Raw genomic sequence first — 15,715 nt, forward strand, 5'->3', positions numbered from 1 at the left:
CGCGGTGTACCACGACAAGGTCGCATCGGGCGACTGGAATACTCGTTTGTCATGCCTAACGTCCAACGAACGCGAGATGTTAGCCATATTAATGGCCATAAAAGCTTTCGGGAGTTGTTAACAGGATTTACAGTCCACATACTCACAGACAATATCTCAGCCATGGCTTTATATCAATCATCAAGGGGGTCCGAGCCCCAGATTATCAGAATTAGCGATAGAAATATGGGCAGACGCTATAGACTATGGGATTTCACTTGCGCTGTGCGCATAATGCGGGGAAAATGAATACAGCCGCCGACGGCTGGTCCAGAACTCCGGACAAACACAACTGGATGTTGCATCCAGCAATTTATCGGTATAAAGATACTCTGTTCGGCAGGCATACAATAGACCGGTTTGCGGACTGCCAAAACACCCAGCTCCCAAGGTTCAACAATCAATTCTGGGAACCGCTTTCAGCGGGGGTGGGTGCTCTGGAACAGAACAACTGGGCGCAAGAAAACAATTACGTGAACGCTCCATTTTGTTTGACACCTCGGGTGCTAGATGTTATAAAGACGCAAAATAGCATTTGCAACAGTAAAAGCCCCACTTTGGAAAGCTCAAACGTGGTTTCGCCGTCTATTAACAATGTTTATTGCGCCTCCTTTACAGATTCCGAACAGGCCGCGGGCATTTCGGGCCATGGGGCCGGTGCGGGAACCGTGCAGAAATCGGACATGGAAAGTATATGCTCGGAGGATTTATGGCTGAAAAGTTTGATGCAAAAAGGTTGGTCAGTTGAGTCCGTGAACAGATTGCAGTTTTGTTTACATAAAGATTCTCTTAAATCATACAACAATGCTCTTGCTAAATGTGCTCGTTTTTGTAGTAAGAGTCAGTTTAGGTTTCCGCCAGAGAGCACTGCTATTTTGGCGGATTTCCTGCGAGAGATATCAGATATGTCCGACAGGCCTAATTCAGTACTTAGGACTACTCTAGCTGCCTTGGGGCACTTGTACGCTTTAGTGGGCCCTTTAGAGACATTTAACAGTTCTGAGATAAAATTACTTGTCACTGGCCTGGTTAAGTCGGGCACTGTTGTTGCCCATGTGTAGGTATAAAGTTATGCCAATTCAGAATTTTCACAGTGTATTTTTGTCATAGCCTGAGAATGATGCGATATAAATAAAGTTCTTACGCTTGAAGGCTAATGTACTTTTGGTCCTCACACTTATGTTACGCCCATCTGATGTGGCACCCAATGCACAAATTTTAAGTGCTAATCATGTTGAGCAGATTTGGTTTAATAGTATTCAGGTCGAGTTTTGGGACAATGAGGCCAAATTTACATTTTTTGGAATAAAAAATGATACTAGTCGTACTGGGTTTGAGGTAGTACTGCAAAGGGGGGGGGGAATAGGTAAGTTAGACCCAGTTAGTGCTCTTGAAGTTTACATGGCTAGAACTTGTGTGCACAGACCAACGAGTGGTCCAGTATTCATATATCTGAGGGCACCTTTCGGCCCTCTTCGCGCTTCCGCGAACGCTAAAGTACTTGAGGACGGGATCAAACTGGCAGGTTTAGAAGGTCAGGGTTACTCCGCTTAGTCCTTTCGCCCGACTGGAGCCACTACTGCTGTAGAGAATCATGTCGATCCGAAAATTGTTCGCAAAGTCGGTCGATGGAAAAACTCTGAAGTGTTCTTTTGCACTATGTGCATTCCAAGCCTCCACAAGACTTCACAGCAGGGTTGTTAAATCATGAGTGCTGTTAAACTTGAAAGTTGACTTTTTAGATTTTGTTGCACTCATTATAGTAAGGCTTTGTAAGGGGAAAACACCTGGATTGATATTTATAATTTTGTGTGAGAGTTGTGTACCTTGCATAGGTATTGTTTATTGTTTTATTTTATTTTTTCTTTATTTTCTTTGCAAACTATTTTGCATTTAGAGTTTAAAGTTACTGCTGTTTAAACTGTTAAAAATTTACTCACTACTATGTCATAATGTATATGTAATTAAATTGTCATTAAATTACAATACAAGTTTGTCTTCGTTACGTATATTTAACACAAACAAGGTTGTATTACCAGTTGTGACGTCATATATTTGTGGCGTCACAACCTCATTCTCAACTTGTACAATATTTAGAGTATTAGTGAATGTAATAGGTTATATAGGTCGTATAGATATGGTTACTCGGGGATCGTGTATATGTTGTGGATATGGCATTATGTATATATAATTAAATTGTTATTAAATTACAATACGAGTTTGTCTTCGTGAGGTATATTTAACAAAAAAAAATGTTTAACCTCTTCATATATCAAAACATGTTATGTAGTAATAGTCGTCGTCGTCGTCGTAGTCGTCGACGTAGTCGTCGACGTCGTCGTAGTAGCCGTAGTCGTCGTCGTAGTCGTCGTCGTAGTCGTCGTCGTAGTCGTCGTCGTAGTCGTCGTCGTAGTCGTCGTCGTAGTCGTCGTAGTAGTAGTAGTAGCAGTAGTAGTAGTAGATCAAGTAGTCGTAGTGGTCAAAGTCGTAATCGTAGTCGTAGATGTCGTAGTCGTAGTAGTCGTAATTATAATAGTAGTAGTAGTTGCAGTAGTGTTAGTAGTAGTAGTAGTAGTAGTAGTAGTAGTAGTAGTAGTAGTAGTTTCTTTTAACCCTTCATATATCAAAACATGTTATGTAGTAATAGTCTTCGTCGTCGTCGTAGTCGTCGACGTCGTCGTAGTAGCCGTAGTCGTCGTCGTAGTCGTCGTCGTAGTCGTCGTCGAAGTAGTAGTAGCAGTAGTAGTAGTAGATCAAGTAGTCGTAGTAGTCATAGTCGTAATCGTAGTCGTAGATGTCGTAGTCGTAGTAGTCGTAGTCATAGTTGTAGTAGTAGTAGTAGTAGTAGAAGTAGTAGCAGTAGTGTTAGTAGTAGTAGTAGTAGTAGAAGTAGTAGTAGTAGTAGTAGTAGTAGTAGTAGTAGTAGTAGTAGTAGTAGTAGTAGTAGTAGTAGTAGTAGTAGTAGTAGTAGTAGTAGTAGTAGTAGTAGAAGTGGTAGTAGTAGAAGTAGTAGTAATAGTAGAAGAAGTAGTAGTAGTAGTAGTAGTAGTAGTAGTAGTGGTAGTAGTAGTAGTAGTAGTAGTAGTAGTAGTAGTAGTAGTAGTAGTAGTAGTAGTAGTAGTAGTAGTAGTAGTAGTAGTAGTAGTAGTAGTAGTAGTAGTAGTAGTAGTAGTAGTAGTAGTAGTAGTAGTAGTAGTAGTAGTAGTAGTAGTAGTAGTAGTAGTAGTAGAAGTAGTAGGAGTAGGAGAAGAAGTAGTAGTAGTAGTAGTAGTAGTAGTAGTAGTAGTAGTAGTAGTAGTAGTAGTAGTAGTAGTAGTAGGAGTAGTAGAAGTAGTAGCAGTAGCAGTAGCAGTAGTAGTAGCAGTAGAAGTAGCAGTAGAAGTAGCAGTAGCAGAAGCAGTTGTAGTAGCAGTAGCAGTAGTAGTAGCAGTAGTAGTAGCAGTAACAGTAGCAGCAGCAGCAGCAGCAGCAGCAGCAGCAGTAGTAGTAGTTTTCACTGAGACCGATTTAACATTAAACAAAGTCAATGTCATATTGGATGTCCAATATTAACGGCTAAATGATCTTAAACAAACTAGCCATGCATAAATTAATTAATAAACAATAAAAAGTGTTTAATCTTGTATTTCATTTAATAGATCGGATGTTTAAGTCATAATTAAAATGATCAAAATCAATGTTTATCTGGTAACCAATGACTCTCATTTTTCAAATATATTTTACACTCACAAAGTGTCGTCTGAACTATGATTTCAATTATTATTTTTATGAAAGCGTAAAAAGCGATAACCTTAATCAATATTTCATAATTGACGAATTTCAAATTCACAAGTTAAGCGTATCATAACGAAAAAAAATGATTAAAAAATGCTTGAAGTTTGTGTAGTTAGATATAAAAGTCATATAACAAGTTCTCAACTGAATATTATTTACCGTACTTTAATTTAATATATATATATATATATATATATATATATATATATATATATATATATATATATATATATATATATATATATTGATATTGTGTTAATGTTTTGAGTATTGAAAATTAAAAGTTAAAAAAAAATCAAATGGTTTCAAATTAAAGTACCTGCCACGACAATTGCACAAATAGTTATTTAATTATAATTCCGGTTATAATGTGTATTAGCATATTTCAACCATTCTGAATTATCATATTGATGGTGTTTTACATTTTTATTTAAAATAACATGTTTGAATACAAAATCATGTTATTCTTTTCAGTAGAGTTCTATTTCATTTGTTTACCTATTGAAATATTTTTATATAGAAGGCAGATTTCAGATTGAATTTGGACCAACGAATAATTTGAGGTTTGTTACTCACACTAAATTTGGTATGCAATTAAATCAACTCAAAAGACCGAAGCAACTAATTTGTATGCAAAAAGTATACTAAATATGAAAATAGAGCTCTTATTGGTATTTTCCCATTTAAACATGTTTTCCCATTTAAACATTGATTTCAATGAATGAGAATGAGATTAGAAAAGCGACATTCCTGAGGTAAAGAGTGTTATAAATACACAGATGTAATGTCTATTAGTAGCATAACTGGGTCATACACATGGAAATTCGGTTGTGTATGAATGGTCTTAACTCGTTGGTCAGGATTGTTTGGGTCAAAAAAACATGGTTGCGGCACAAAACAAATCAGTCTCAATTCGCTTGCATATAATTTATACTTGTATTCTTACAATGAGACTGGCAAACAACAGTTTGTATTTGGTTGGTTTCTAATTGTAAGATAACACGTGGTTATTGCGTTTTCAAGATACTTTCATACCAATAAGGGCAGTAATCTAGCGATCACTTTCTCGACAATTGTACACTGATTTCAACTAATGTTCTCATTTATTGTAACCTTATACCGAACCCTACCTTTCGTTCTATCGTACAATCAGAACAAAAATGTAAGAATATGTTGTAACGCATAGTTATCCTTAATTGTTTTACCACGTGGTGGCAGCCGCGGCGCTGGTGGCGGCGACGCCGGCGGTGGTGACCGATATATACTATTTCATAAAGCTGTTTTTAACACATTTACAATTAGTTGTACAGCCGATTGCATAACTGTCGTAAGTTGTACATCATGCACCGAAACAAACACACTTGTGAATCAGAACATTCATGAAAAAAAAAACAGTTTCCTTATATCGACATATAAAGCGTAACAAATGTTGTTTTTGATAATAAAGAGTTTTTTGGTTTAAAATGTTCTAACAATACAAATAACTCACGCACCTTTTTCCTACTGGCAACCCTTTAATATACATTTTAATTTGCTGACTACAATCGAAGACTAACATAAATGGTGGTTTAATAGTAAGACCTCAACTCACGAAACAAGTACAAACCAAAAACGTTCGGAAGATAATTTTAGTGTTACAAATAATAGTTGTACACGAAACTCACCCACAAAAGAATTATTATTTCTTCATGTACAATTGCACATGTAGAAACACAGTATTCACTAACAATTTGTGTACATAATTTTCACTCAACTTTCAATAAACAGCGACAACTAAATTAGTAATAAGACACGTATTTGGTGATGCAACAACAATTCAGAGGAAGCTGTCAATACTCGAAATGCAGCCCCTTTGCCTGGACCTTTTCACTTTTTGGTAAATTGACAAAAGAAAATAAAAATGTTCCAGATGCGCAAATTTTCGTTGTAGTTAATTATTGTGTGAAAACAGTAATATTGAACATGTACCAAGTTCTAAATTATCCATGATATGCATCTTTTGACGATTTAAAAACCTGAACATTATAAAGCGTTGTTACGCGAAACGATTGAATAATATGGAGAGATATGTTGTTGTCGTTATATTTTGTGACACTATGAGGATTGCTTATATAAAGTATAAAATACATCGTTCAAAGTAAAGCACGGATGGCCGAGTGGTCTAAGCAATAGACTGGGGTCAGTGGTTCGAGCCCAGTTAAGGGTTACTTCTTTTTTCTTGCTTTAATTAATTTTATTCTTGTTTTTTACTGTAGCTTTTTAGATCCAATGTTTACATCTATGAATATAAAGCAGATAATGCCAAACTTTAATACATGCCAAAATCTGGTGAAAGGTCACTTTAAGTGGCTTATGTGGCGCTTCCAATACAAGGTTTGTCCTGATTTCTGCATAAATCGACAAACACAGTGCATCGGGTTCGGTGTTGTTGGGTACAGGCATTGTTTACAAATCCTGATGTTACCACGTAACGTTTAGTTGACAGGCGACATTTAATGAAATACAAGACGGCGAATTAACTTCTGTGTAAGAGACAACACAATTTAATATTGCGGGAAATGACTCCTGATTAAGTCCGGAACAACAGTTATCTCTCTTTATTGCATCATTTAATGTTTGGATCTATACATTCTCATTTGTTCTGAATTTGTGTATTCTTTTACATGAATTAAATTATAATGAAACAAACTGCACCATTGTTTGTTTACATTAATTCGTGACGATAACCTTTTAATATGAGCAGAATTGTGGTCCTTTACAATTTATATTGGGTAAAAGGTTGAAGTTTACGTAACATTTGTAGACTTATTTAAAGTTTGAGTTGAATTTGCACAATATAATCAGATAAAGCTGATCACCTGATGTGTAAGTTTAATGAGCAGTAGCATGATCAAATATTTTTACAACTGGTCATCCCAAACTATTCAAACCAAGAATCTTGCCAGCAAATGTTCTTGAGAGGTGAAAGTACAGTATTGATGCCATATGTCACGATGATGTGTTCATAACTTCGTATACTGAAACCTACGTTTGTAGGAAAGCCATACCATCATAGGTTTGTGATCATGGCATTTCAAAACCAAAAAAAAATTATAAGATAATGTAAACAATAATTCAGATATCAGGTGAACACAATTTAAGTCTTAAGATTACAGATTTTCTGTATCATCAAAACCCTCTTACTTCACAAAGTGATCTAATTTTGTGAGGTATGTCTTTGTACGAGGATCACGTTTGGGAATCTGCAATGCTATTGAGGTTATACATGTTAAGATAGGTGGTATCAGTATTATCAAATTGAATATATTTATCGTAGGTCAATGTTTAAATTAAAAAAAAATGAAATTTGTGAAGTAAGTTTATGTCTAATTTAATATACTCAAGTTCTAACTAAATAAATGTTTAATGTATACATGTATTTACAAAATATTTCATTTAAGTAATATTTATAAGTTATGTCTGGCATTCTGTTGGTTTGCAGATACGGACTGTGTACACTCGTTTGTCAAGTGTTTATATCCCGAGTTTGATAAATGGTATGTGTATAATTGATATAACGACAGTCGATTCCAAACTTGTTGTTGTTACTTTTTCGTTCGTCAAAATACACATGCAGTTTTTTTCCAGTTTAACCAATTAGATTTGATTCACGTAGATTTATACATTCAATTACAGAACTTTAAAGTATTAAATTTCCTGCAATTATATTCATATAGTTTGTTTATAAATATGTAATTACCTTCTTAATGTATGGAGTTATTATGTAAGAGTTTCTCTTAAAAATGTCTTTTCTCGAGTTCCACAATTCATACATTTAAACGAAATCTAATCGATCTTGTTATCGTCACTGTCCATTTCCTTCACATCGTACGCCGCCGTTTCCGTTTATATCCCTCTCTCTTTACCATCGTTACCACCAAACGCATGCCTCATGCGTGTGTCTTAGCTTTTTATAAGAGTTCTTCTATACTTGCAGCATCCATTTCAGCATCGTCGTTGACCTCCGAGGCAACATAGCGTGCTTTCAACGCCTCAAGGTCAACCTGAATTAAGTTATCGTCGCATTGCATCATGTTCATTTATACGCGTTTGTAAAAAAACACATTCGTAAAAATTCTTCGAAGTTTTCACAAATACTACAAATATGAATGTTATTAATTCATAAATGTAGACATCGATAGGCGATCAGTCGTGCGATCATTGTCTTTAAAAACGTGAATAACATAAATATAGTATACATATATGTGTTAAATAAAACCGACGTAAAACGTGTTAGCACAATTTCCAAAACAGATACTATGCCAATATCATTGTTCAACATAGCTATTAAATATCCATCAATGAAATTAATCTATTGTAGTAAGTCATTAATATCTATAAAGGTAAATTATCTATTGCAGCAAACCATAAAGGAATCATTGAATTAACATTACTGGAATGACCCCGTGTTTATCTATAATTCCATCATTTTTCATGTGCTTATTCCCAATATCGGTAAGGATATATTCTAGAAGATTCAGTTCCCTCCATGTTTCATTGGAATACGCCTGTTCTCAATCCTCGGCGAGGCCTATGCCCCAGAAAGGGTCATAGGCACTAGCTTCCACCAATTCTTTTGGTTATATGCTATTAAGCATTTCCTTCAGTTTTTCATTTTGTGAAAACTGAAAATCAAATGCAAAGCATAAATACATGTATTTATTATCATTAAGAACGTTCAAGCTCACATTTAATTTTGTGAAGTATATGAAACTCGTCATGCAATATAGTGTTTTTCGCTAAAATGCACTGCAAATGTTCAATATGGTTTCGATATTGACGTTTATCTACTGGTGATTCGTTTTATAATATGCATCACCTATTTCATAATCAGTTCTGTCTTATGAGTTAAAATATTCAACATATATGTATTGAACATGATTCCTTTTTTCTTGTACGTATTGAAATTTCATAATGATCGATTCAGGTATTGAGTACGATCTATTGAAATATCTTTTTCAAAATAAATAGATTGATAAGAGGATGGGACTAAACAAGTATGTTGGTTTTGAATAAATTATGATTATTTTTCCTTTTTTCATTCAAGATTTTGTGTGTATATTTTAAACCACTTATTCCTCCATTTTAATTTAAACAAATGCAACCGGGCTAAACAACGCATACGATTTAGCGGTTAATAAATTATGGTAAGATAAAAGCACAGCTAAACATAATGAAACAAAGGTAGACAATGTTAGCTTCTTTTTGTAAAACATGATTGAAGATACCATTTTCCCGTTTTATTTCTATATAAAACATGTACAAACTTGTAAGGGAAAACTTTGTATTTACTGCATCAGAATGTATTTAACATACCATGTATTATTCCAAAGACTGAAATAGGTAAAATCGAGACAGGTTTCTTAATACGTGTCAATATCAGGAAAGTTTAACAAAACTCAATATTAGGACAGTTTAACAAAACATATGCTGCATTGTATTTCAGAAGTTAAGATGAATTGCCCCACCCCCTGGCACTGGTTAATTACCGTAACTTATGTCAGGGAATGATTACTGGCTGACACTGGATGTATTGCGTAACGACCCCATTAACATTTTAAGCAACTCTCTAACAAGCATTAACAGTGGATTACTCCGTTCCATCATTTACCATGTTATATATTATATTGATCTTATTCAGAAAATATTTACCCTTTTCTTAAATGTTAAATGTATTAAAAACTGTTCACGATATGCTATAAATCTTCCAAAAACCAATTAAAATCGCTATTCAATAACTTACATCTACCGCGCGTGATTATTCGGATTACAAAAAGACCCTCAATAGAACGTAATGGTTAAATTAATGCAGGTAAGAACAAATCGATATAATGTGCATTTGGATTCGCCGAACCGTACGATTGTCAAATAAACTAAAATAGCTTTATTTTTAATGCGAGAGTAGTGTCCAGTTTCCCATCAACCGATTATAATTTCACAGAAGAGCTATTTTCATTTTTAGTGAGGGCTACTTTCTGTATAACATAGAACGTTCAGTCCTAGTTTAACTGTTAATAATATCACATGGTTTCATTTTCATGTTTTGTTAATTTCTGAAACGGCTATTTCATTTTCACTCTCTGATTCGGCATTTTCACAATGTGTTTGCTCATTTATTTCGTTCGGCGGCTACTGAAATATAGAATGATTGCACTGTATGCAAATTTGCATTAGGATTTTGTGGTATATAGCATATTTAAGGATAAAACGCACATGAGCTGGAACAAAATTTTGCTGATCCTTCAATCCGTCTGTGTTTTGGCTGCTAATACTGGTTGAAGTTGTTCTGCTTTAAATGTTGCCTAAGTTTTTTGACGATCGGCCTCCGGTTAATAAAGCTAACCGAATGACAGAACTGGTTCAAACACTTCATACTCTGACCCTCGTTTTTATATCAGTTAGTGACAGTTGGAACTAAACATTCGCTCAAGTCATGTGTATATTGTAACAAACAAAATGCAAGGACAGACACTTGGTATGATGATTGTATGGAGAGGATACGAATGGCTATATGTTAAGCTTTAAATATGTCTCGTAGAGATATTCAAATCATAGGTAAAAGACATTTGTTTTATATTGTACTCTTAGCTCGCCTCTGATAATATCGAAACTGAAATAAAAATATTGATATTTCGCTCGCACGCACAAATAGCTTGGTGCTTAGATCCCTTAAACAACTACGTTTGTGTGGCCTTATCGGTGATCAGAGACCTTTTGAAATTATTATTGTATGCGTATTATAATAACATGAATAATCGATAGTTACCACCGCAAAATGGTCAGATATCTATTCAGGGAACATTTAAGGAGAGTACTGGTGAATGGTTGTAAAACACTATTTAAATCATTGGAGAATTTAATCGTTTTTAAGGAGAACATAATTACAATCACACCTATAACAGACTGCGTTTATGGAATTATTACTTAATGTTCATTCATGAATGAATCGTTTAAGGTTCATATTTACAATATTTTCAACTTTTAAGAGATTTCAGGATTAATTTATATCCAAAGAAAAACTACGAATACAAATTCTTACATTTTAAGTTGTGTATACGTATGTTTAACGACTGCGGATAATTGCATGAGTATTCAGATAAACGTACCAATTTGAAACATTATCAGATTAAAGGCACATTTTCACAGATTTTGACATGCATTGAAGTTTGTCATTAAATGCTAAATATATTGATAAATATTAAACATTGGATCTAAAAAGCTCCAGTAAAAAACCAATACAAAAAAGCAACCCTAAACTGTGCTCAAACCACTGACCTCAGGAGTAAAGGTCCATCGCTGAAACCACTCGGTCATTCGTGCTCAACCACTGAGTGGTGTGTTTTATACTTAATATAGCAATCCTCGTAGTATCGCAAAATATGACGACAACACTTGAGCTCTCCAAATTATTCAATCGTTTCCCGTTGCAATGCCTTATAATTTTCAGGTTTTTAAATCGCCAAAAGATGCATATTATGAAAAGTTAAGGGTATGGTAAATGTTCAGTTTCACTGTTTCCTGACAAATATCATAACTACAACGAAAATTTGCGAATCTGAAAAAAGTAAATTCTGTCTATTTACCAAAACGTGAAAAGGCCGCTTTTAATCATATTAGGATTTATGTCGACATACATAAATACTTAGAAGACTAATTTACTTATTGCAGTAAATTTAGTTTAAACCAAGAAAGAAACGAAATAATAGAAATGCATTTGACTCAAAAGTATTCAAGCTTCTGACAACGCCTGTAAATTAAACGGACCATAAAGTTACTATCTTTAATTTTCTTATTGGCTGTCAATACGAGGTCATACAAGAGCAAATTGTTTCTGGATATCAATGAAACATTTTACATTGCAGCAAATTCTCTGGCAACCAAGTATATAATTCTTATCATGAAAACAATTATCAAAACAATACTTGTCTATTCGTAGCACATTGAAATTTAGGTGCCCATTGAAGTCGCTTAATATACGACCAAATGACTTTTTAATTGCCAATTAAATCGTTAATGGGAGCAATTTAGCTATTCTTCGTAGACATTAGAAATAAATATAATCCTTAGATCTTATTTTTTAAAGGCAGCTGTATACCTCATGTATGCCTATTAGCATTTATTTTTAAACATGACGCGTTTACTATCAAAGTCTCCCTTCATGTCCTCGCACGAATAACTCAACCGAGCGTGTCAAACTCGGTTGAATGCAGAACATGTATTTATAAAGTGTCAATTGATACGGTAATATCTAGTGAGTAAGAGGACCGACACAGTGGGTAGTCGACTGTATTGGTTGGCCTTAAACTCCGCCAAATAGATCCTTTAACTGGTTTTATTTCTCTATGTTAGTGTATAGTTAACCTACTGAGGAAAGAAACAACCCAATCGCAAAAAATCAAACGTACATGGACAATATATCAAATAACATTTTATTTGCGGTAGGAAAATATAATTAATGAATATGTTTTCCGTATTGCATGTGGTACTGCAGTGTATCTTAACGATCGGACTCGCTGTTGGTCATAGCGGTTCTGACGTCCATGACGTAATGACGCTATTATTTACGACACAAAATTACAATATGAAAATCCGACCTCTGAAAGATCAACTGATGGTGATGGATATACATGTGGATTTCAATCTCAACAGTAAGTACATTATACCTGGTTGAAAGTACATATCATGAACTTAGTAATAATTATTATTATTATAGTAATAATATACATGTAACTTTAAAAATAACAATTATGTACATGTCCATTATCAAAGACTGATAGAATACTTTATACTTGTATTTTATAGGTCTTTGCCATTATTGACAATCCTAGAAATCAATAACTCCCGGATTAACGCCCCAGTATATTCGCATGCGCAGCTATTACGGTACTGAAGAAAAAACAGGAAAGCGAAACGATTTCATTTAATATATTTGAAGATTAAAATAGTTTCTGTTGTCGATCTTATCATCAAATTATAGTTTGTTGTTAAATATTATTAATATAAGCAATGTTTATCCACATTCTTTTAAGAGTAATACAACTCAGCGTGAAAAAGGTCTTGATTGCCGTTATACATGTTATTTGAAGGTGACGCTTGATATCGTAATAGCGGCATCTACACTTGTGCATCCATGTTGTGCCACGGGCATACCCATTAACGCCTTTAATCCACACTTAGGACAATGTTTCCTATTGAGCGAATGCGTTCGTGCTTCTATTGCAGAAGTTTCGTCAAGATCATTATCTTACTTAAATTTATAATCCGTAATTAAGAAACAAAAGCATCACGTACTTTTTCGTATCGTGAATTTAAACTTTATAACCATGAAGACATGTTTGGGAAATGTAGAGAGCATCATTAGAGCTATTTAAGTTTAAATTTAATAAAGACATGTTTGGGAAATGTAGAGAACATCATTACAGCTATTTACGTTTATTTCGCGCTATGGACTTTGATATAACCTGTAAAAGGTTATTTAAATGATATAAAATAGAGTTATAGGAAACAGATGATATGTACTTTTCAATAAAATAAGCGTGGCATCTTACACAATTGTGCTTATGAATATCTGCGGTACTTATAAAATAATTTTAAATCCCAAAGATTTTTGTATAAGCTTGAGAATAATAAATAAAATATATTAATAAAAAAACACACACGTTTTAGTCTCAACTGTATAAAATAATATTTATTGGAAAGAAGCGGGTGTACGCTATGATTACGCTGTAATCTGCCAAATTCTTTAGTATCCTAAAGGTATCGGGTCACGTGATAGCCGATAGGCGGAGGTCAATTAATCTATTGTCGGATTGTCTATATATCGCTCGTTAAAAAAACTGAATTTATGTTCAATGTATTATTTCTAATCAAACATAGTGTAATTTTAAATCATAACCTTACGAACAATTATACGAGAACAAAGCTTTGTTTTAACACATTATGCTTTAAACGATGCATACATATTTATCGTAACATCTTCAAGATTTTGGAACTTCACATAAATGTTATCATGATATTTCTTTAAGAGAAATAAAGCAATTGGTTGGTCTTATATTTTTATAAGGCGATAATGATAAACTGTTGTACTTTAAGTTATTTTTATAATGACTTTGGTACAATCAAAACGGAAATAGACAAACAAACACTATCATTATTCTTTACAGCTAATAATTCTAATTTCAAAATGAATGCTGCTACTGATGCTGCTGCTGTTAATTTGTTAATTTCAAAATCCTAAAAGATTAAGTAGTGAAGAATTACAATTTTCCTCCCCAATGTCGATGTATTTATATATGAAAATGCATTTTTAAATATTTATAAATATCACAAATATGTCGTTTTGGTATACATTTAATTCCTTCTTTCAAAGTTAAAGTGATATTATGGGCATTTTTCACTGTTGAATTGAGCTGAACGGAATTAACAGGTCAAAAGAGTTAGTTAAAATGTGGTTACTGATCAATTATCTGCAACTCATCTTGCTACCAGTTGTTTATAAAAATATAATCTATATTCGATATTCTTACGTGACTCACCCAGTCTTCTAAGCCGAAATGATCCGTTAGACAAAATTTTGTCTTTGTGTCGTATGAACGAATCTGCACTAAAACTAATTTAGGTTCACATCGTACATGCAAGATCAGTTGTCAAACGAAAGAACGGTTGATATTCAAATGCATTATTTTTCTCTTTCCGGGATATTGTTTTAGTATATTGATGCTGCATTAACAAATATAAGTGTATATGAAGTGAAAACACCAAAAATAAACAACGGTTGCGATAGAAACCTATAAACTGTTAGATGCCCATAATATCACTTTAATAAAATTTGTGAACTATTCCCAATATAAACAGATTAAAAAAAACACTTACAGACATTCATTAAAATGGTATTTTGAATTAAAACTTTTATTTGTATTAGGTATAATCGAGTTTGACGAAGCGAACGGGGCGTTGAAAACAGCCGGTTACCTCGTTTTATCTTGGACTGACGAATATCTTCAATGGGACAGCACGGATTTTAACGGAACAGAAAGTATTTTTCTCGTAAGTTTTTATTATGATTACATGTGTTGTTTTAAGTCACGAATTTTCAAACGACACGAAATGAAAAAAAGAGTATGTTTTGCTAACAACTCAGGATACTTTATTTGTATTGGATCTACATCTCTCCTGCACATTTACACATCTGTTCAATGTATAACCATCAAAATGAAATAGTAGCATTCTACCATTCTTACAAATTATCCATCACGCGTTTTCCTGTCTATGCAGGACACACGAAAATGAACACAAACACGCACCAAATTACACACACATAAAGATAACATTTCAACTCATAGCATATTATGACAAGCACTCATCATACAGTTACAACCACACTACATTCTATTACAAGCTCACACAAAACCGTGCCAAATATTAGAAGCGCATATCTTATTATGTATTCCCTCGTCATTTCATAAAAAATATATCAACGATCAGCAGGAGGCGGTCAAGACGTTCTATACCAAATTGCGATTCAACATGGATGTTATCAATATTTTTTCTTACAGCCGCAGGACAACATCTGGAAGCCGGACATTTCACTCAAGAATTCCGTTAATTCCTTCACCAGTATGGGATCACCTCACCTTAATGTCTTTGTAACAAGTACAGGAGGAGTATCTTGGTATCCTTATCAGGTATGCTCTATTGATAATTTGTTGATGGGATCGAATGCCAGATTATCATCATTTAAAATACAGAGGATTAGGCGTGGATTTGTTTTACATATCACGTACTATATACATGATTCGTTGTGCATTAATATATAATCCTCTGTGGAAGAAAGTACTACTTACTATGAAAAATGGTCAGACTT

At 33.9% G+C, this 15,715-nt stretch overlaps 1 protein-coding gene across 2 annotated transcripts in view; it reads left to right on the forward strand.

The window, feature by feature from the left end:
• Nucleotides 1-12,119: 12,119 nt before the first annotated feature.
• LOC127840919 (neuronal acetylcholine receptor subunit alpha-7-like) overlaps nt 12,120-15,715 on the forward strand; it is an 18,292-nt gene continuing 14,696 nt past the window's right edge. For both annotated transcript variants that reach the window (XM_052369386.1, XM_052369385.1), the window contains exons 1-3: nt 12,120-12,500; nt 14,774-14,898; nt 15,408-15,536. In XM_052369386.1, the coding sequence (XP_052225346.1) occupies nt 12,308-12,500; nt 14,774-14,898; nt 15,408-15,536 (447 nt within the window). In that variant the 5' untranslated portion in view covers nt 12,120-12,307. The remainder of the gene's footprint in view (nt 12,501-14,773; nt 14,899-15,407; nt 15,537-15,715) is intronic.

Source organism: Dreissena polymorpha, chromosome 8 (genome assembly GCF_020536995.1).
Source record: "Dreissena polymorpha isolate Duluth1 chromosome 8, UMN_Dpol_1.0, whole genome shotgun sequence".
Taxonomy (NCBI): Eukaryota; Metazoa; Mollusca; class Bivalvia; order Myida; family Dreissenidae; genus Dreissena; species Dreissena polymorpha.